Here is a 17,192-nt window from a genome sequence, read left to right as displayed (position 1 = left end):
TCAAGAAGCAGTGAGGCGTGTACTGCCGTGTTCTGCCACTGGAGTATACAAGCTCAGCCTGCAAAACCCCACAGCCATTATGCAACTCCTCCTACTCTGCTGTACTCTAAGTCCTTTGCAAACACTGAGTAAGTTGTAAAATATGTTTGTGAGCTGTTGTAATAACTCCAACGGTGAATTTTGAGACCTGATCTGTTGCTAAATTGGTCATTAATGTCCAAGAGGAGGCACTTCAGTGGGAGTACAGCTGGGAAGAAGGACACAGTTAGCCCTGTAGCCATGGCACAGTCCTTTCAGAAAGGGTTTTTGTTGGGTATTTGTTAGGTTCACATGTATTCTTTGACTTCTTGTAATATCTTCAGTGCCATTTGGCATGTTAAATAATGGAATCTGATCCCAGCACAGGAGAGTTCCATGTAGACTAGAAGTAATTCTTAATGATGCCCATTTACTTCTCAAAGAATGTGGTGGAACACTTTTGCACAAATATGGCTTACTCACTGAAAAAAAGGTTTTCAAAATCTGAAAATTAACAGCCTTGAGTTCAATATAGACTTTCAGAGTGGAACATCAGGATGATCTTCCTAAGTATTCCCTAAGCTAATCACATAGTTAATTTAAATTTGATGCTGTGTTTAAAATTGGACTAAATGAAATTTTATAATTTAATGATAAATTTTAAAAAAAAGTTTAGAGTTTCCTTACATTGCAATGTGTAGCACAAAATTCTTCCTACAACATAAAAGGATTTTTTTTATTATTTATCTGAGAAAATGTATGTATGTATGTTTGTTTAGGTGGGCCTAAACCAACATTTTCTGTATTTTTCATTTCGTTCAGAGTAGAAAATTTTCACATCGCCGTTCCTTTTAATGAAACTCATATATTCAATATACTACTCAAGTTGCTTATGGTAAACATTTTGATGCAAAACAAATTTGTTTAATTAGTCTGTGTAGAGAGGACAGAAACTACATTTCCATGCCAAACCATGATTTTTCCTGTGTTTGCAGATTCATCAGTCAAAACTGACAGCATGGTGATTTGTAAGAGCTGCAGCTGACAACTTGTTGAGCCCCATTTATCTGATTTGCCTATTAACTAATTAAGTACTGTCAGGCCAGTCATCTATACAAGTTTATCTAGTGCCCTAACACTGCTGAAGAATCTGGCGTATTGGTTCCAAGTGCCATTGAATGGCACCACTTTTACACAGAGTAGGTGAATTGTAAATAAGAGACAGGAAGATTCAGAATTCCTTTGTGTTTACATTTTATTTAATGTTTTATCTGTAGGATCCATATGCCACAATGTGCAGATTAGGTTCAGGGTTCATTTCAGATTTCAAGCATACTCGTATTTGGTTGCTGTCTCCTGTAGCCTCTCTTGTCTTCTGTTTCCCCTACAGATTTGTACAGCAACCAATTCCCACGTTGAAAGTAGCGTGTATAAAATCAGTGGAATACCAACAACAGTGGGTATTTGAGAGTGAATGGTTTGTGACTTTTTGCAGGGCTGTTGTTGCTGTCTTCTTAACAACACCTGCTTGTTCAAAGAGCTTGCTTTTTGTCTTGACTGCTTTGGCTCAGAGAACCTTTCATAAAGTCTTACTATATTTTTCATTTGTCTTGGCTTTTCTCTTTCCTCCTCCTAAATATTTTTACAGTAGCTTCTTACAAGGCACCCCACACATCAGTACCAGCTTCAGGATCAAGATGGAACTTATGCTGGAAACATGCTTCTCTGTGAAAATTCGTTTAAAACAGCAATCGTATTTCAGACAACCTCTTCAAATAAGGTCACTTTCCCTAGTTTTCCCAGTCATAATCTCACATTTTCCCTATACCAACCAGCTATTAAAGTTTCTATGCTGCATCGTACTCAATTGCATTCAGTTAGGATATCTATTATAGAGAGAAGATGGCAATGAACTAACTTCCTTTAGTATGACAGGTCGGATCTTAGTTTGCCTCCATGTAATTTTGCAGGAGTATTTGCACAGTTTATTAAGTCCAGATTTTCTTTCTTTCCAGTTCATGGGAACGTGAGGAAGGTGCATTGTAAGTTAGCTATGAGTACACAAAGAAGGTGTTCCTTCAGTCACTCAGCACTCCTGTGCCAGTGTGTCTGTGAGATACTGCTTTCTTGTCTGGATCACAGGCTGTCAGTTCAAACCAAAGTGGCTGAAATAAACTCGAGAGCCAGCTTTGTCTTTTGGCTAGGATCATTCCGTTGCATTAGTATCTGCCATGCCCCATCTCTGTCAGGAACCAGTATTATGCTCCAGCATACCAATGCAGTTTGTGATCTAACAAGATGCTGATTCTGCTTTACTCTCCTTCAATTCATGTAAGCAAAGTGAATTGGCAGATAACTGATAAATGTCCTTTTGGTTTCCTTCTTAGGACTTTTAAGCTGCAGTGATTTCATCAAGGAAAACAAACCACAAATGTTTTCACACAAGTCTAAAAGTAATCTCAAGGCGGGTAGATAACTTCTTTTTCTCGAGGAGCTTCCCCATCTGTTTTTATCAGAGGTCTCTGTGTTCACCCTGAATCCTTCGTTACCCTGTAGGAGTAGGGAGTTCGTGCTGTTCTTGTTGTGAGGGAAGTGGGACTTCTGTACTCTAATGCAGATAGTCCACATATCCATTTCCTAAAAACAGAAGAGTTTCCCTGTCTGCATCTTTTGTGTCATGTCTTTGTACAGGCTAGACCTCACCCAGGTTCATCCCTTCTGCAGTGCTGCTCCACTGGACTGCTTTTGATCATAGTTTTTATTTGTAGCAATGTCCTGACTGATGATTTAAAATTGCAGTTGGCTGTTAATGTTAACTGAGTTACCAGCCAAGCAGTGACTCTAGTTCAGCTATGGTGATGTTATTTTCAAACTTTTTCCAACTAATGAGTCATTAAAAGTAGTAATAAAGGGGTTTGTTGGGACCACATGTCCCTTGGAAACACTCAGCCCATGCTAATTACACTGGGTTAGCAAAGAGTTCACGGCTAATAAGTGTGTGGGAGGGGGCACAGAACAGTAATGGTGAGAGGAGTTGAAAATAGTTGCAGGAAATGTTAATTACGTAGTTTGTTCACACCGTCTTTCTCCTCCCATTGAAAACAAAGCTCATTTTGAAGACACATGTAAAAGTTGCTCTTTAAGAATCAACCCCCCTTATGTCTCAATAACTGGTAACGTGCCAGAAATGTAAAAGTAGAGTAAACAAAGAACTCATCTGTGCATGGTTTAGTCTCAATTCAAGCTGTAAATAAGATGTTGCATGACTGTGGTGCCACATTAGGACCAGTGCAGAGCTTTGCTCTGTGGACCTAATCCAGATTCTGCAGAGGACAAAGGAGATTTTTCCATTGACTTCTGTGACCTTTGGACCAAATCTGCTGTTGATTTGTTGTAATTCCTGAATTGCTACAGACCGTCTTACAGACAGATAGTGCACTTCATCAAGGAACTTTGTAATTTAAAGGCCCAGTTCTGTGATTATGTGCAAGTACATTTATGTGTGTGATTGAGCAAAGCTAGTAACGTATGGATGTTAAATTCTAATAAAAGATGACAGTGAGGGTGCTACAATTTACAAATTACAGTCGAATTGTGACGGCTAACAAGGGGAAGGTATACAATAAAAAGATGGTGAGAGATGTGCAACTAACAAATTATTACTGTATAACTAAATAGTATATATCTGTGTAGTTCATGTTGCTGAGATTGCACTGTATTTGCTATTCAAAGAAGCAGAGCACTGTAGTATAGAAGCTGGTTCTTTTCTGGTTAGTTCCTTAGCCAGACTTCAGAGCCAAAAAGTTTTTTGGGGTGTAGGTAAATCTGACAGATACTTCACTTAAGAACTTGTGCTTATGTGTATTTCATAATCACAAAACTGTTAAATCACAGATGGCAGGTGGTCCTCTGAGAATGATGTCTGTAAGACATCAAGATGTCTGTAGGACATTCAAGAACGTTGTACTTGAGTGGTGGTATGTCTGCAACACTGCAGAAGACAGGCAGAAATTAACTGAGAGGTGAAATTTTCATGCAGATACTGAGAGAAAATGTACTTTCAATCAAAAAAAAATATGGACAGATTTTGTTGGCAAAATTGAAATATTGTTTTGAGTTACTTAAAAAAAGAAGTAGAAGAACTCTTAAAATATGTGTTCTTTTTCCCCAGTGAAAACCCTCCCTTCCATTTTCTTGAGTGACAGTCTTCTATGCAAGTAATAGAATGACTGAGTAATTTTCTCCATTGAAAGTAAATGATAGCTTTTGAAACTTTTAAAGGGAAAATTTAATATAAGATGGAGAAAACCAGGATTTCCGTTTCCTTTTTGTAAATGGTTGTGTGTTTCAAAAAATGCATGGGATTAAATAAGGTTGTCGGATGCCCACCAGGTACAAGTTCTAACCTATCTGCAAAATTTTACTCTTTTCTAGGTGGCACTCATAGCTCTGTGTCCAAGTCATTCCACAGATAACATAGCTCCATGAACCATGTTTGGCATAATCAAAATAATCATGTAGGTGCAGGTACCCCAGGATTAAAGAGAACTACAGCTAACTACAATTAGACAAATATCTGTGAAGGTTAAGAGCATCCTACTTCATCCTCTTGCGATTTCTGTCAGGGCTGTCACTTTTCTGGCTACTTGCCAATGATGATTACATTTTTAGGTGACTCAGTAGCAGATTTGATGGCTGTTTTGACTGTTACGTACATGGGAAATAGAATGCAGGAAGTTGTCCTGTATTCATTTCTGGTTTCAGGGTCATCCTCTTTGAGTTTCTAAGATTTTCAAACCCCGGTCACTGACAAAAGCTCAGGACGTTGGCTTGTGTTTCAGTCTCCAAATTACTGTTTTCTGTTCATGGACATGTCAGGCCAGCATCAGGACCAGTACAAGTGCTTTTCTGAATGGAAATCTGTGTCTTTAAACGGGCTACTGCCCTATACAACTTGGAAGGGGACCTTTCACATGTGGTCCCACCCCCGTGCAGGAATCCTTGAGAGTGTTTCTGTCATTTTCCAGAGTTCTTTTGCTGTAGTAACAAAGTGGATTTTTTAAAGTAATTGAAGAAATTTAAATCAGAGCTCTCCCAGTATCTGCTTACGTTGTGCTTCTCACAGCTGAGCAAGTGCGTTTTCAGCAGCTCCAAACTGAGGCAAATTTTAAAATTTGCAGGCATGATAATAATGATATGATAAATCTGATTTACTGTAAAATGCTATCAGCTCAGGGTTGGCTTTAAAAAACAAAAAAAACCCAACACAGAAAACCCCAACAAAGCAAAACAACTCAAAACTAATAGACATAATTCCTTTTAAAATTGCAGTAATAACAGCCTTGCTTTTAAACATATGACTAGCCTCTGGCAGAACATGGCATCTCTAAAAACACAGGACCATTCAGAACCTGAAATACAGAAGATGGAAAAATTAGACTTACATAAAACCAGTTATGCTAGCTTTTCATTGGCATCCGTGAGAGGGGAGCACACTCTTTAATAAGTGGTTGATTTAGTGATAATAAAGGGCATCTGAGATTTACTCAGAATTGTAGATTTTATAGGCAAACCTAATAGCTTGAAGCAGCTGTTTGTAGCTGAACATTGAAAATATTTACCTTGAGCTTTCATGCTTCTCTCCCTTCCCCACCTTGATTTTCTTTTAGCAGCCGCAGCAGCATCCTTGTCTTGCGGGAGCTGTGATGCATTTTTGCTGTTGCCCATGTATACCTACTTGGTAATTTTTTCTTTCCTGTTTTTCACTTATTTTGAACATTTTGTAACAGGTGGTGGTGGTCTTGTGTAGTAGTGTTCCTTGAAGTTTGAGAATCATTCATTCATTGCTGGAAATGGTATATGAAATGGTATTCTTTAGAGTAATCTTTTTTTTTCCCTTATAAAATGGAAACTCAACATTTCAAAAGGCATCATATGCAGAAAGTGTGCTGAAAGAATTTGAAGTGTATGGAATATTCCCATCTACCTCCTCTGAGGATTTCTTCAGTACTTGTTAATTAGAAAACACCTGTCAAGAGAAGAGGTCTGCCAGTTGTCACATACAGTAAACAGCATATTATCCCCAAAGTTAGAAATTACTTGATAAAACCATGATAAACGTAGATCAGCCTGCAAGCATCTAACTCCAGTGAAACTTGCTGAGATGATTAATTATTCTTCTTCAGGGTAACTAAACTATATGATGAAGTTAGTGTAACTGAGGAAGTGCTTTGAGGCACTGAGTGGTGTGGCATATTTAAAAGGAACACTCAAGACACTTAATGTGTCTTGATGGTATTGGGACGGATGAATGTCAGCGGAAAATGTACTAATTTGTTTTTTAAAAATAACATTCTAGCGAAATATTGACATGTTCTAACTTCTTTGCATGTACAAGAAGTTACATGAATAACTCAGTGCATTCAATAACTGCATTAATTGCAAAATCAGTAAATCCGTTGTTTAGACCTGTGAACAGGAAATCAGACTTCTAGTGAAGTTCCCTGTGAACTAGGTGACAAGGTTGCTGTGGGTTTAGTCCAGATGAATAATTTTCTTGTCATACAGGTAGAAGATTTAAAAAGGGAATCTTTCCATATGCAAATCATCTTCCACTTCAGTAGCAAAACAGTTTTACGTATAAACATGTGCTGACCACCAGCATGTAAGAGAATAGTGCCTAGAAAAATACCTTTTGATGTTTATTTATTTGTATGTAGCTTGGGTTGGTTTTATGTTTTTCATTCTATTACATTATGTTTGCACATCCAGTAAGGACACCCAGAGTTGACTATTGACGTTTATTGAATCATTCATATCATATAAACACTTTTGGAGTCTGATCACAGAAAGTAAAAGCATTCATTTGAGGGGAGAGAAATCATGAATCCTTACTGGAAGAAAAGGATGTCTGCTTGTTTCCTTTTTGGGGAATTTTTTAAGGATGTCTGAGGAAAAGGCATGATTTCAAGTCGCGTGACTGAAATGCAGATGCACCAGGGTGGGAGTTCTAGTATGGGGTGTACGCAGTCAGGTTCACAACTTGTGGTTTAAATGGCCTGGGATGCATTAACCCTTTGCACTGTTCAGCCTCTCGGATTAAAAGGGGTTTTATGTGCCAGTTCCAGGGCAAACTATGAAGTCAGTCATCTAGTCTGTTCCAGTTAGAACAGTTCCTATCTCTGTTTCGTGCTTACTGTCTGGAAAGATTTTATTGTGCAAGGGTTCAGGTCTCTTTAATGTATAATTTAGAATCGACAACCTATTCAATTTCATTCTGAAATAATTGGCATATGTTGTTCTTTTTTCTCCTTCTCTATTAATTTACTTATTTCACTGACGTGAGAGGAAACCATATAATTATTCCAATTTAGTAGCATCAGAACAGATATTTAAGAGCCCATTTTAGTCATTTGGGAAAAGAAAATTGGACACACATAGTGTGATTATTCTGGGGTCTGGGCCCATAAGGATATGAGTACTCTTAACTTCCTAAAGTGTGGGAGTTGACTCTCAGTACTTGCCTGTCCCGTTCAACTGGGTCCTTTAGTTCCTTTACTCTAAGTGTGTGATAAAGCCATTAACTTAAATGGGAACATTAATGCACTGAAAGATAGGTATAGCGGTCAGCAGCAGGAAGCCAGATGGGAGTGAACAGAATTTTTTAGTGATCTGGCAGTTTACCAAATGCAAATGATACACAATTATTTTATCATTCCTCTGTTTCACTGTCCCATGCTGATCTCTTTCCTGGGTGCTGACGTTTTTCTTCTACCCTGTCTTTGCTAACATCTTCTACTAAATCAAGCAGCAAGCTGCCTTTGTTACAGGGGAAGGACTCCTGAAAGTTACAGAGGCCTGCATCATCTGTGCTGTCAGAATTCAAGTGTCTTTTTCCAGGGTGCTGGCGTTTCTCACCATGTTGGTCATTTAGGTCTACCTCATCATTCCAGCCTCTTTTACTAGGATGCTTGTACATCAGATACCTTCTGCCTGGATGCTGTCTTTTGGATAACTCTTTCAAGTAGGTTAGCTGTGCATTAGGGATATCAGCATACTGATCTGACAATGACCTTCTGCCAGGATGCTGTTGCTTTTTCAGCTCCAGATAGTTGCCAAGGTCATCTTCTATTTCTCTTTTCCCTGGATGCTGCCTCTTCTGAATGTCTCCAAAAGATGCATCTTCCTCAACATCTCTTTTTCCAGGGTGCTGTCTCTTCTCCAGGTCACTTAGGTACTTTTTCCAAGGGTGTTGTCTTTTGGAAAGCCGTTCTTGCAGAGGGGCATTTGATTCTGTCCAAAGAAAAGAATAATGTTAATGAGCCCCCATAATCCTCACTAAGGAAGGTGAAATGGGAATTTGTGGTTCAGGATCATAATCTGTTGCTCATTATGCCCATTTAATTGCACAGTTAACTGTATGGTCTTGACTTTGATCAGTCTGGATGGCATCTGTCAAAACAATTCTGACATGTTTTTATCAAGGATGGATTGATACATTAGGAACTATCTGAAGCCAAGTGGGAAGACATGCAGTGACAAAGCCTAATGTGTTGATTCAGGTAAATGGCTCAGATTCAGGTAAAGGGAGCTGAGTAAAAGATGCTGAGCAGCTGGAAGAAAGCTGCAGAAGCTGGGTATGGGGAAGAGCTGGGAATCAGCATGAGACAGGGAAGGCATAGGGCTGACACACAAGTAGAAGCAGGGGTGTTGACATTTGAAAGCCAGCTCAGTATTTCCAGCTATCAGTCAGAACTCTATTAGTATCTCTTACTCATTCTTAAGTTCTTTTTAATATTTCAGGTCTTGGATTGACATGACCAACTCTCAGCAATCATATGAAGAGGGAGGAAAGCTTTTTCTATAGGCACTTGATGCCAGCTCCTCTTTCCACTCTGAAAGGGCTCTGTGCTCCTTGTTAGTGGCAGGCATCTATGTGCTGCTTAGTGATGGTACAGCACTGCCTAAGCAGGGAGATCTTAGAGAAGAAAGAGCCTTTTGAGAAATCTGTGTCAGTGACTTGCTGCAGACTTCCCGTCCTTCCCCTCCCCTTAGTTAAATAAATATATACATTAGAACCTGGAAACTATACATTGGATCTAATGATCTCAGCCAAGTACTACGCCAGCATCGCCAGATGGATGTCCCCAGTGTTGTATATACCTTTATTCATCTCTTTTTCCTTTTCAGCTTTCTTGAAGACAGACTGAAGAATAAGGCTTTCGGATCTCTGCAGGATGTCATCCAGGGGACCTCTTCGCATGTTCTCACTTCTCTCTGGAAGGGGCTGCCCCGTATTGAGGTAAACACCACACAAGGTCAGGCAGAGCAGTAGCAGTGGCATCTGGATAGATGGCATTTTGGGACAAGGGTTCCTGCAACTTCCATGGGAGAGAGCACAACAAGGGAGAAGGGTGGAACAAACCAACCTAGGAATAATAGCCATGTTTCCAGACACTGAAAAAGAAATATGGCACTGCTGTAGGGATTGAAGTCTCTTATGAGGGTCCTTCTGCATTTCTGTTACTAATCTCTCAGTTTATTTGGTATTCTTCAAAGAATCTATAATTCTTCATAATTAAAAGCAGGCACTTGCTCATTTTTCTGGCAGAATAAATATGAGCATTTTGATCACCTAACTTCCTGATGCACAGATAGTTCTGAAAGCCAGTGATTTTGCTTTGCCTTCTGCCAAGAGGCAAAAATAATTTCCCTCTGAACTCTGTTAACTGTTGCCCCACACAAGGTACACACACATATACCTGCACTAACAGTCTCCACCAGACAACTCCCTTTGCTAAGCGTTCATTTTAAAATAATACTGGGATTTGCAGAACTTTCATTCTACCTTTAGTTAAAGCTCAACTTTAACAGTCCATTAGTTTTTTAATATCTATTTCTATATATTTAAAGTAGCTGTGTGTATATTTGTCAATATAATAAGGTAGTTATACTCCGTTGGTCAGGGAGACTTCTTGCATTGGGGAAGCATCTTATATTTTTTTCAGGGACATAATAATAATCGTATTTTCTATTACCTCTTGCCCAGATAACAAGTGGGTTTTCTATTTCTTCTGGCTAGTGCTGGAATTCCTAATGCACTTGTCATGGATTTACTTTCTAGTAAGCAGAGTTCCTTCTATAGAATGGAATATATCTTTAATACTAGTATAGCACTCATTTAGCTTAATTCTATCTTCAGAACATAAAAGAAATACACAATTTTACAAAGTTCTGCAAATTTTTAAAATAGAGAATGAATTTATTACCTCTCCTATTGGCAGATTTCTGTCACTTCTGATGAAGTCCTTGGATAACAGCAGTAAGAATATCAGATAGGTTATTTGGCTCAGAGCAGTCTTTAGAAGGAAAGTTAGAATCAGCTGAAAAATAAATTATTTGGTAAATTACCTGGTTTGTAGTTTCAGATTTTTGCTTGATGCATCTGCCAAGAGATTGTTCAGTCCTTTAAAGCTGTTTGCACATCTGAGCTTAAAAGTTGCCCTGTTTCTGCTACAGACACACAGAGTATCTAATAGAACTGTTGCTAAGTTCTCTTTGGATGGCTTGTGTCTCCGTACTTATAGTGTACTGCCTCTGGACCCTTTATGCAAATAGCTGTGAGGTAATTTAGGTGATGTGTTGTTTTGGGGCTTTTTTACTGATGTCAGAGATCTGCATTTTGAATGCATTTTAAAACTCTGATAGTTATTCACTGACTTCTGTATATCCATGCTCGAGACCCAGAAATTGCTGGTTTTCATTCTATAAAGAGATTATATAGAATTTTATGTAACATAGCACAAAGAAAAGAAGGTTTTTTTCTGCTTAACAAAAAGAAGCTTATGTATCCTCTGTTAAGCAAACACTGTGGAAAAAATGAAGAGATGTAGGTAATTTATTAAGCTAAGGAAGAAAAACAATGAAAAAACGTAATGGATTATATTTAAATATGTTTATACCATGAGATTTTATTCTGAATGACACTATACAGTTTTTGGTTCACAATTCCATATTTTCTTGGCGTAGGCTTCCATAAACAGTACATGAGAATATGGGGTGCATATCATTAGATATTAAACCAGAGGTATGTTGCTGCTATGTGCTTCAAAAAGTATTTTACTATTGTAACTAGAAATAAGACTCCCTCTCTTTAACACGTCTGTCTAGTCGAGATATGCTTCCACACAGTACTACTAAAAACAGATCATGCAGAGGGCACAAATAAAGAGCTAGTGATTATTTGATAATCTTACTGATCCTGATGACAATATGTAGGACTATAACTGAACTAGGGCTTGCTCACAGTAGTGAAGCAGTTCAGGATTCTTTTATTGTTACTACGTGGAAGGTTTCAACCAAGTGAAGTCAATTTTTTTCCAGTTTATTATTTACTACCATTGACAGGAACACAAACCCACCTCTGTATGTTCTTATCACTGCCATCAAAGTGTTTAAGTTAAAATTTTTCTGCAGCAGTAAGTAGTGACAAAAATCAACGACCTGTCACCATGGCTTGAGAACACCTTTCTTGGTAGGACACTAGCATTTTAGCAGCTCTTTTGGGTGCTATGCCACAGTCTGAGACAGGAAGCATTTGGGGAATTCTCTTAAAAGTGGATCAGTTATGCTTATAGGTAATGTGGATCCTCATGTGGCCTGTAAAATGTCCTTAAGGCAAAAGGCATTTTATGTCTGAACGGATGATGTAAATACCATATAAAACTAAAAATGGGTGAAGTCAGTTGTTGTCTATCAACCTGATCCACCAGAATGTAACAAAAGATGGTCATCTTCCTACAGAGCTTTTTTTCCCCACCCCATTCAACTTTATACGATGGATCACTAAATACACAAGAAGAATCTTGTTTTCACTTCTTTGGGAAATGTTAGCTGACAACTTTGGAGTGACTTCAGTGGAATGCAGCCATTACCTCAGTCTTATTCCATGAGAGTATGATCCTCTCCTGAATTTTGTCTTAATATCTTAGGAGAAATGTATCAGTAATTGTTAATAGATGTGCTTTTTGATATTGATTACCCTGATGTAATTTGAGAAGTCTTGGATATCAGTGCACTTATAGGTTTGCAGTGGGGACAGAGATTGGGACTTACAGCATTATAACTGCATTTGTAACAATTGCATTTAAAATGAAGCATTTTCTTTCTTGTTTGGATTTCTAAGGGGGTTCGAGACATCATGCACTTTATGTGCAGAACACATCTATGGCTTTATGAAGATGTGGTCTTTGCCAATCTAAGACCACATTACTATTGTTTTCATGAGCAGGCATCAGAACCAAAGATCTGCAAGGCAATTAAATTCAAAGATCAACAGGCAATTTTCTATAGCAGGCTGGTAAACAATGACTGGGCAACTACTAGTCCCTCATCCAAAGCAAAGATCCCTGTAAAGATGGTTGCTATGTATTTTTAGTTTTAAGCAATGTCTAGGGCTTTTCAGGAAACTAAAGAATGCTGGAAGTGTTTTAAATGCTTTCATTAATAGGAGAGTTGCTTGTTTAACAAAGCAATAGCTGTCTGTAGTTTAGCCCCAGATTTGACCTAACAAAATGTCTAATTCAGAGTCCACCGAAATCAGCCAGATTTCTCCTTTATTTTAGGTGGGGTTAGCCTTAGAACTTGTCTGTCTCTGACTTGAAGTTATCCGCATACTGAATTGAATTTTAAAAAAATCCTCTCACAGTTTGAAGAATGGCTCTTGAAAAGCATAGATGGAAAGAGAGAAGGTTAAACAGCTGAAACACTTTCACATATACAAAATCATGTAAGGAAATTAACTCAAGGCACAGCTAATAATTTGATATTAAAAATAGCCTCCCATATGAATGTATTTCATCTTAGCACTGAGTGAATGAGTCAGATTTCACTTGTGATACAGCAGTTGACATACTGAATTTCTCAACTAATTAGAAACGATAAGATAGCTTAGACTTATGCTCTGGAACTTTGTATGACTGCAATTTAATAAATCTGCATTTGCCACATATCTCCAATGTGAAAAACTTCATAATGTGTAATTATGAGCTGGAAATAACTCTTAGCATGTAGTTCTCTTTCCAGTCTGAAATGAATCCAGATACTGTAAAAGGCTTGCATGTCTAGCTCTAGCTTAGACACAGCAGGAGCTGCTCCATGCAGATGCCTCTTACTCAGTCTTACAGTGCACAGGCAGTAATGGCCAAATGCATGGGACTCTGAAATCAGTGCCCAGTATGACACCTGACCCTTGGTTACTTTCTTTTTAAGCTTCTCCAACCATCACAAACCAAACTGTCCCCTCTGATTTCTCTGGACAAGCTAGTGGGTGGTCTTCTCCATTACGCTATTTCTAGCATTGTCGAATACTAATTAATAGATTTGGGAACTGCTATTGCATCAGTCACAGTGAACCTCCTAAGGAATTACATTTACTTCACACTACCTGCTTGGCATTTCCTGGGTGTAGTAACTCCTTAAGATCTCTTATGGTATGACACCCGAGTTTAAAAAATTAATATATTGACTTATAATTTAAAGTGGGCATTGATGGAATTGGAACTGCATTTTTAAACATGTCTTTAGGAAAGTGAAACAGAACAGTGAAGTTGTTAAGAAATCCATTGCTGGGTCCCTACGATGCTTTCTTGATAACCTACTGAAGCCAAGCATGCCTTCTAAATGAAAAAAAAAAAATAAAAAGGCTGTTTTCATCATGTGGTTGAAGACTTCAGTAATTTTGAATAGCTTCTTAATCTTACTTAGTTACATTTTTTTCTCCAGCTAATCACATTTTCTCTATTTTTTAACACAAAATATTTGGAGCACATTAAGCATTGTGACTACTGTCCCTCACATAGAGTTTATCTCTTCTGCAAAGCAAGAAGTGTGTGAAGTGAATCGGCTTGTTTTGGCAGGATTTTTTGAGAATTAGATTGTATGGATAGCTAGGTTGTTACCTATGTATTGTGAAGAAGCAAGGTTAAAAATTTGTCTTGCCCTTGGAGCACAAGGTGGGGTTTGTACTGTAGTTATTTTCCAGTGGGGTTTATCCACAATTCTTGAGCCAATCCCTTAATCCCAATGGGAAGTTCTCTTACCTGCATAGACCATCAGGCAGCCAGGAGCAGTCGGGAAGTTCTAGAGTCAGCAGATCTGAGCTGCCTTCTTAATGCATATGTTTGGGTCATTGGTTCCTCAAGAGCCCTTCTAGGAAGGTCTTTGAGACCCTTCTGGTCTCAAAACTCAGTGGAATTTTTTTTCAGCTAAAATGTATTTACAAAACATTTCAGTTTTGAAAAAGTGTTTCCTGACAGAAATTTGTTTCTCTCGTACAACCCCGGTCAGCTCTTGTGGATGCGATGTTCTTATTAAACAGTCAGCTCCAGCCCTCAAAGTCATAAATAGAGGAATAGATTTGCAAGACAGGCAATACTTTCAGCCCCATAATCTCTGTATTTACAGTTACCAATATCCCCATGCCAGACACAGCTAGCATCAGTCTCTGGTCAAAATGTTGTCCAGATACCATCCTGTTCAGTTTAGTGTTCACATTTATTAGAGAAGCATGAGGTGACTTGATTACTGCATTTATGTGCTTACACATGGAGAAGGTAACAACAGGGTATTTACAGTCTTTTTTCTGGTAAAAGCATAAGAAGGACTAGTACTTGGAAGTTGAGGTTTAACAAATTTAATTGAATTCAGATTCCTGGCTATGATGATAAATAAACGTTTATGTAATATTCCATATGTAGCCTTGGTGTTTCTTGGAGATTTAGAAATTAAATTCATTTTCTTTTGGCAGGAAAATATTTTATTAAGACATTTAAAAAAAAAATGTTCAGGGTGAGGAAAGTATTTTCCTCTGAGCGACAGAATCTTGGTGGCAGTGGACAGAGATTTTGCTCTGTGGGCCAGGATCATCAGGGCATCTCAGCAGCAAATTCTTTTGTCTTCACAGAAGCACTGCGACCTGTGTTTCCCCAGGATGTAGTAGTCTGAGCCCTGGGAACAGAAGTGCTTTAGTCTAACAATTTTTTTAAAAAATCTAATATGAAGTACCTGGGGGAAACTTGATTAGATTAGATTTAGCTAATGATCCTTTCTGTTCCTCTGAAAGTAGGAACCGCCCAGCAGTGAACATCTATGTTCTAAGACTGCAATGCAGTTTTCATAAGTGTGCTTAGAAACAGAAATATTACAACAAGAATACTGAAATGAGTACAGTGTCTTAGGTCTGCATGCCTAGCTACAGCAGCAATGTGATTTCAGATTCACAAAGAAGGAATAGAGCATCTCCAGAGAAGTTGTGGGTTTTGTTTCTTTTTGTCTGGACCTCCGGTACCTGGTCAGAACAGGAGTAGTAGCTCCAACTTGGCTTCTGGACATTGTAGGTGAGTTACTGGTATAGGTGTTCTACATGACATAAAAATGCATGTCTTTTCTCTTAGGAATACCCTCTCTGCCAGAATGAATAGTAGTACAATCCAGTGCTAGGTCAGAAATCCTACACTGTTTCCTACACTGTTCAGGGATTCCTTTCCCCTAGGAGACAACTCAAAGGGAAGGCTTTCTGAGTGTTTTGGATCTAAAAGTCAGGCTCAGTAGAATTATACAGGGTGAAATGTGGCTTGTATTCTTATTCAGTTTATGATCATAATTTCATAAAAGAAGTTTCCTTAGCTGCTGACAGAAACTGAATGTTAAAAATTATTCATGGAAGCACATGAAGAGAGGTCAGCCTGTTTTCACTCTCATTAAAGTCTGCTTTCTGACACCTTTGGACTGAGGACTCCCTTTAGAGAACAGGGATGAAATCCTATGTTACAACTACATCCCCATGCAAAGCTTCTCAGTAGGTGCAAAATTAGATCCACAGTGCAATGGCCAGGACTTCCAGCCAAGCATCTGGCCCTTTGCTCAGGCTTATTTTTGTCTTATTTTGGACTAATCTAGTAGAGCTTTAATGCTTTGTTTAAAGGAAGATAGTTAAATTTAAGCACCGCAAAGGTGGTTTTGTTTCATGAATAAAGTCATTTTCCTATTTCACAGCTGGAAAACTCTCTTTTTAATATGCTATCTTTCTTTTTAGAATTCTCTTTTCCTTTCTTTGGTCACATTTTTCCTGTTTTCATTTTCCCCACAGCTGATTTTTCTATTTAAAAGATTTCTGGAGGTTTATTTAATTAATGTCCTTTCTTCCCACTCACTGCACAATTACTCATGACACTGTGGGTTGAATTCATGGGTAGGAGGGAGAGTTTCTTTTCTCAAATTCCAGAGCCATCTTCCAAGCTGTACTTTTCCGTCTGTCACAAACACACTGACACCCCAGACTTGCCTAGAGCTTATGTCAGAACAGGGTTTGGCTCCCAGTGTACGTGTATATCTGTGGTTGGTTCTAGAATTGGACAGAGATGTCCAACTATCACATTTCACTCCTAAATATAGCATTTCACCACTACTGCGGTCCTCAACCTTTTGTCCAATCGCTGTCCTTTATCACAGGTACTTCAAGTCCCTTGAGTTTCTCTATCAACCCTGTTGATGAAGTTTCTTATTTTTCTTTCAAATATTTTCAAGGGCACACCAGCTTCTGAAAGGGCTTAGAAATGGAGAAACTGAGAGCCAGATCTTTACATGTGAGCTGTGAGAATTGAGGTTTATGTTCCTCCTCTCTCCAGCCTGCTTGTTGCTCTCATTGCTGCCTCAGGTCACTCCCCATGTGTGTGCAGGAGCCTGGGTCCTCTGCTTGTGCTGAGTACTTGCCCAGCTCAAGGACAGTGTTGGTAACAACTGGGCCTTAGCATTAGGCCTGTCACTGGGCATGCCATTGTTGGACCCTAAAAAGATTCTGAAGGTGAATAATGAGAGTATAAACACTCATGTTTTGTGCAGTCAGTCAACTACAACAGCCTGGAGTTAGGCAGAAAGCCCTCCTTGGCAGATTTTTGCATTTTTACATCTTCCTTGGGACACCTTGCTCTGGTCATTGAAGGGTAACTGGGGTACCTTGGTCTTCTTTAGTATAGTCATTCCTCTAGGAATCCTGAAATGTAGAAGTTGTTATGGAAACTGCTCGTCTTTTCTTGAACTATAGGATAAAAAAATATTGTTATGTGAAATTAACGTGCTGCCAGCTATTGCATTTGTTACCAGTTTCACTGAGAGGT

At 38.6% G+C, this 17,192-nt stretch overlaps 2 protein-coding genes across 15 annotated transcripts in view; one reads left to right on the top strand and one right to left on the bottom strand.

Annotated features, from left to right (window-relative positions):
• TMCC1 (transmembrane and coiled-coil domain family 1) overlaps positions 1–17,192 on the top strand; it is a 190,279-nt gene that overhangs the window by 5,040 nt on the left and 168,047 nt on the right. For 10 of the 12 annotated variants that reach the window (XR_004406397.2, XR_004406394.2, XR_004406393.2 and 7 more), the window contains exon 2: positions 9,208–9,319. The gene's annotated coding sequence lies outside the window, so the exon portion shown is untranslated. Of the gene's footprint in view, positions 1–9,207; positions 9,320–17,192 lie in introns of those variants that run through there. The other 2 variants (XM_032987807.2, XM_032987808.2) reach the window with 1 other exon arrangement.
• On the bottom strand, positions 6,805–10,553 carry TRH (thyrotropin releasing hormone). 3 transcript variants are annotated; one of them, XM_032987816.2, is made up of 4 exons: positions 10,429–10,553; positions 10,287–10,325; positions 9,181–9,398; positions 6,805–8,310 (listed from the first exon to the last, which is right to left on the bottom strand). In XM_032987816.2, the coding sequence occupies exons 3-4, from the start codon at positions 9,374–9,376 to the stop codon at positions 7,730–7,732; spliced, it is 777 nt and encodes a 258-aa protein (XP_032843707.2). In that variant the 5' UTR covers positions 9,377–9,398; positions 10,287–10,325; positions 10,429–10,553; the 3' UTR covers positions 6,805–7,729. The 3 variants fall into 3 exon arrangements, with proteins under 3 accessions (XP_032843707.2, XP_009962805.3, XP_032843709.2); XM_009964503.3 differs by lacking the exon at positions 10,287–10,325; XM_032987818.2 differs by lacking the exon at positions 10,287–10,325 and having other exon boundaries at positions 9,181–9,392.

Source organism: Tyto alba, unplaced genomic scaffold (genome assembly GCF_018691265.1).
Source record: "Tyto alba isolate M040663 unplaced genomic scaffold, T.alba_DEE_v4.0 Super-Scaffold_3, whole genome shotgun sequence".
Classification (NCBI taxonomy): domain Eukaryota; kingdom Metazoa; phylum Chordata; class Aves; order Strigiformes; family Tytonidae; genus Tyto; species Tyto alba.
The sequence above is the reverse complement of the archived record's forward strand: the minus strand, read 5'-3'. Positions and strand labels throughout refer to the sequence as shown.

Bases quoted from the DNA above. Each gene is read 5' to 3' on its own strand.
- TRH (XM_032987816.2), bottom strand. From the start codon at position 9,376: ATGCCATCTATCCAGATGCCACTGCTACTGCTCTGCCTGACCTTGTGT. The intron at 8,311-9,180 runs GTATATACAACA...TTCTTTGGACAG, and splicing joins GGAAAAAGAGATGAATAAAG to AATCAAATGCCCCTCTGCAA.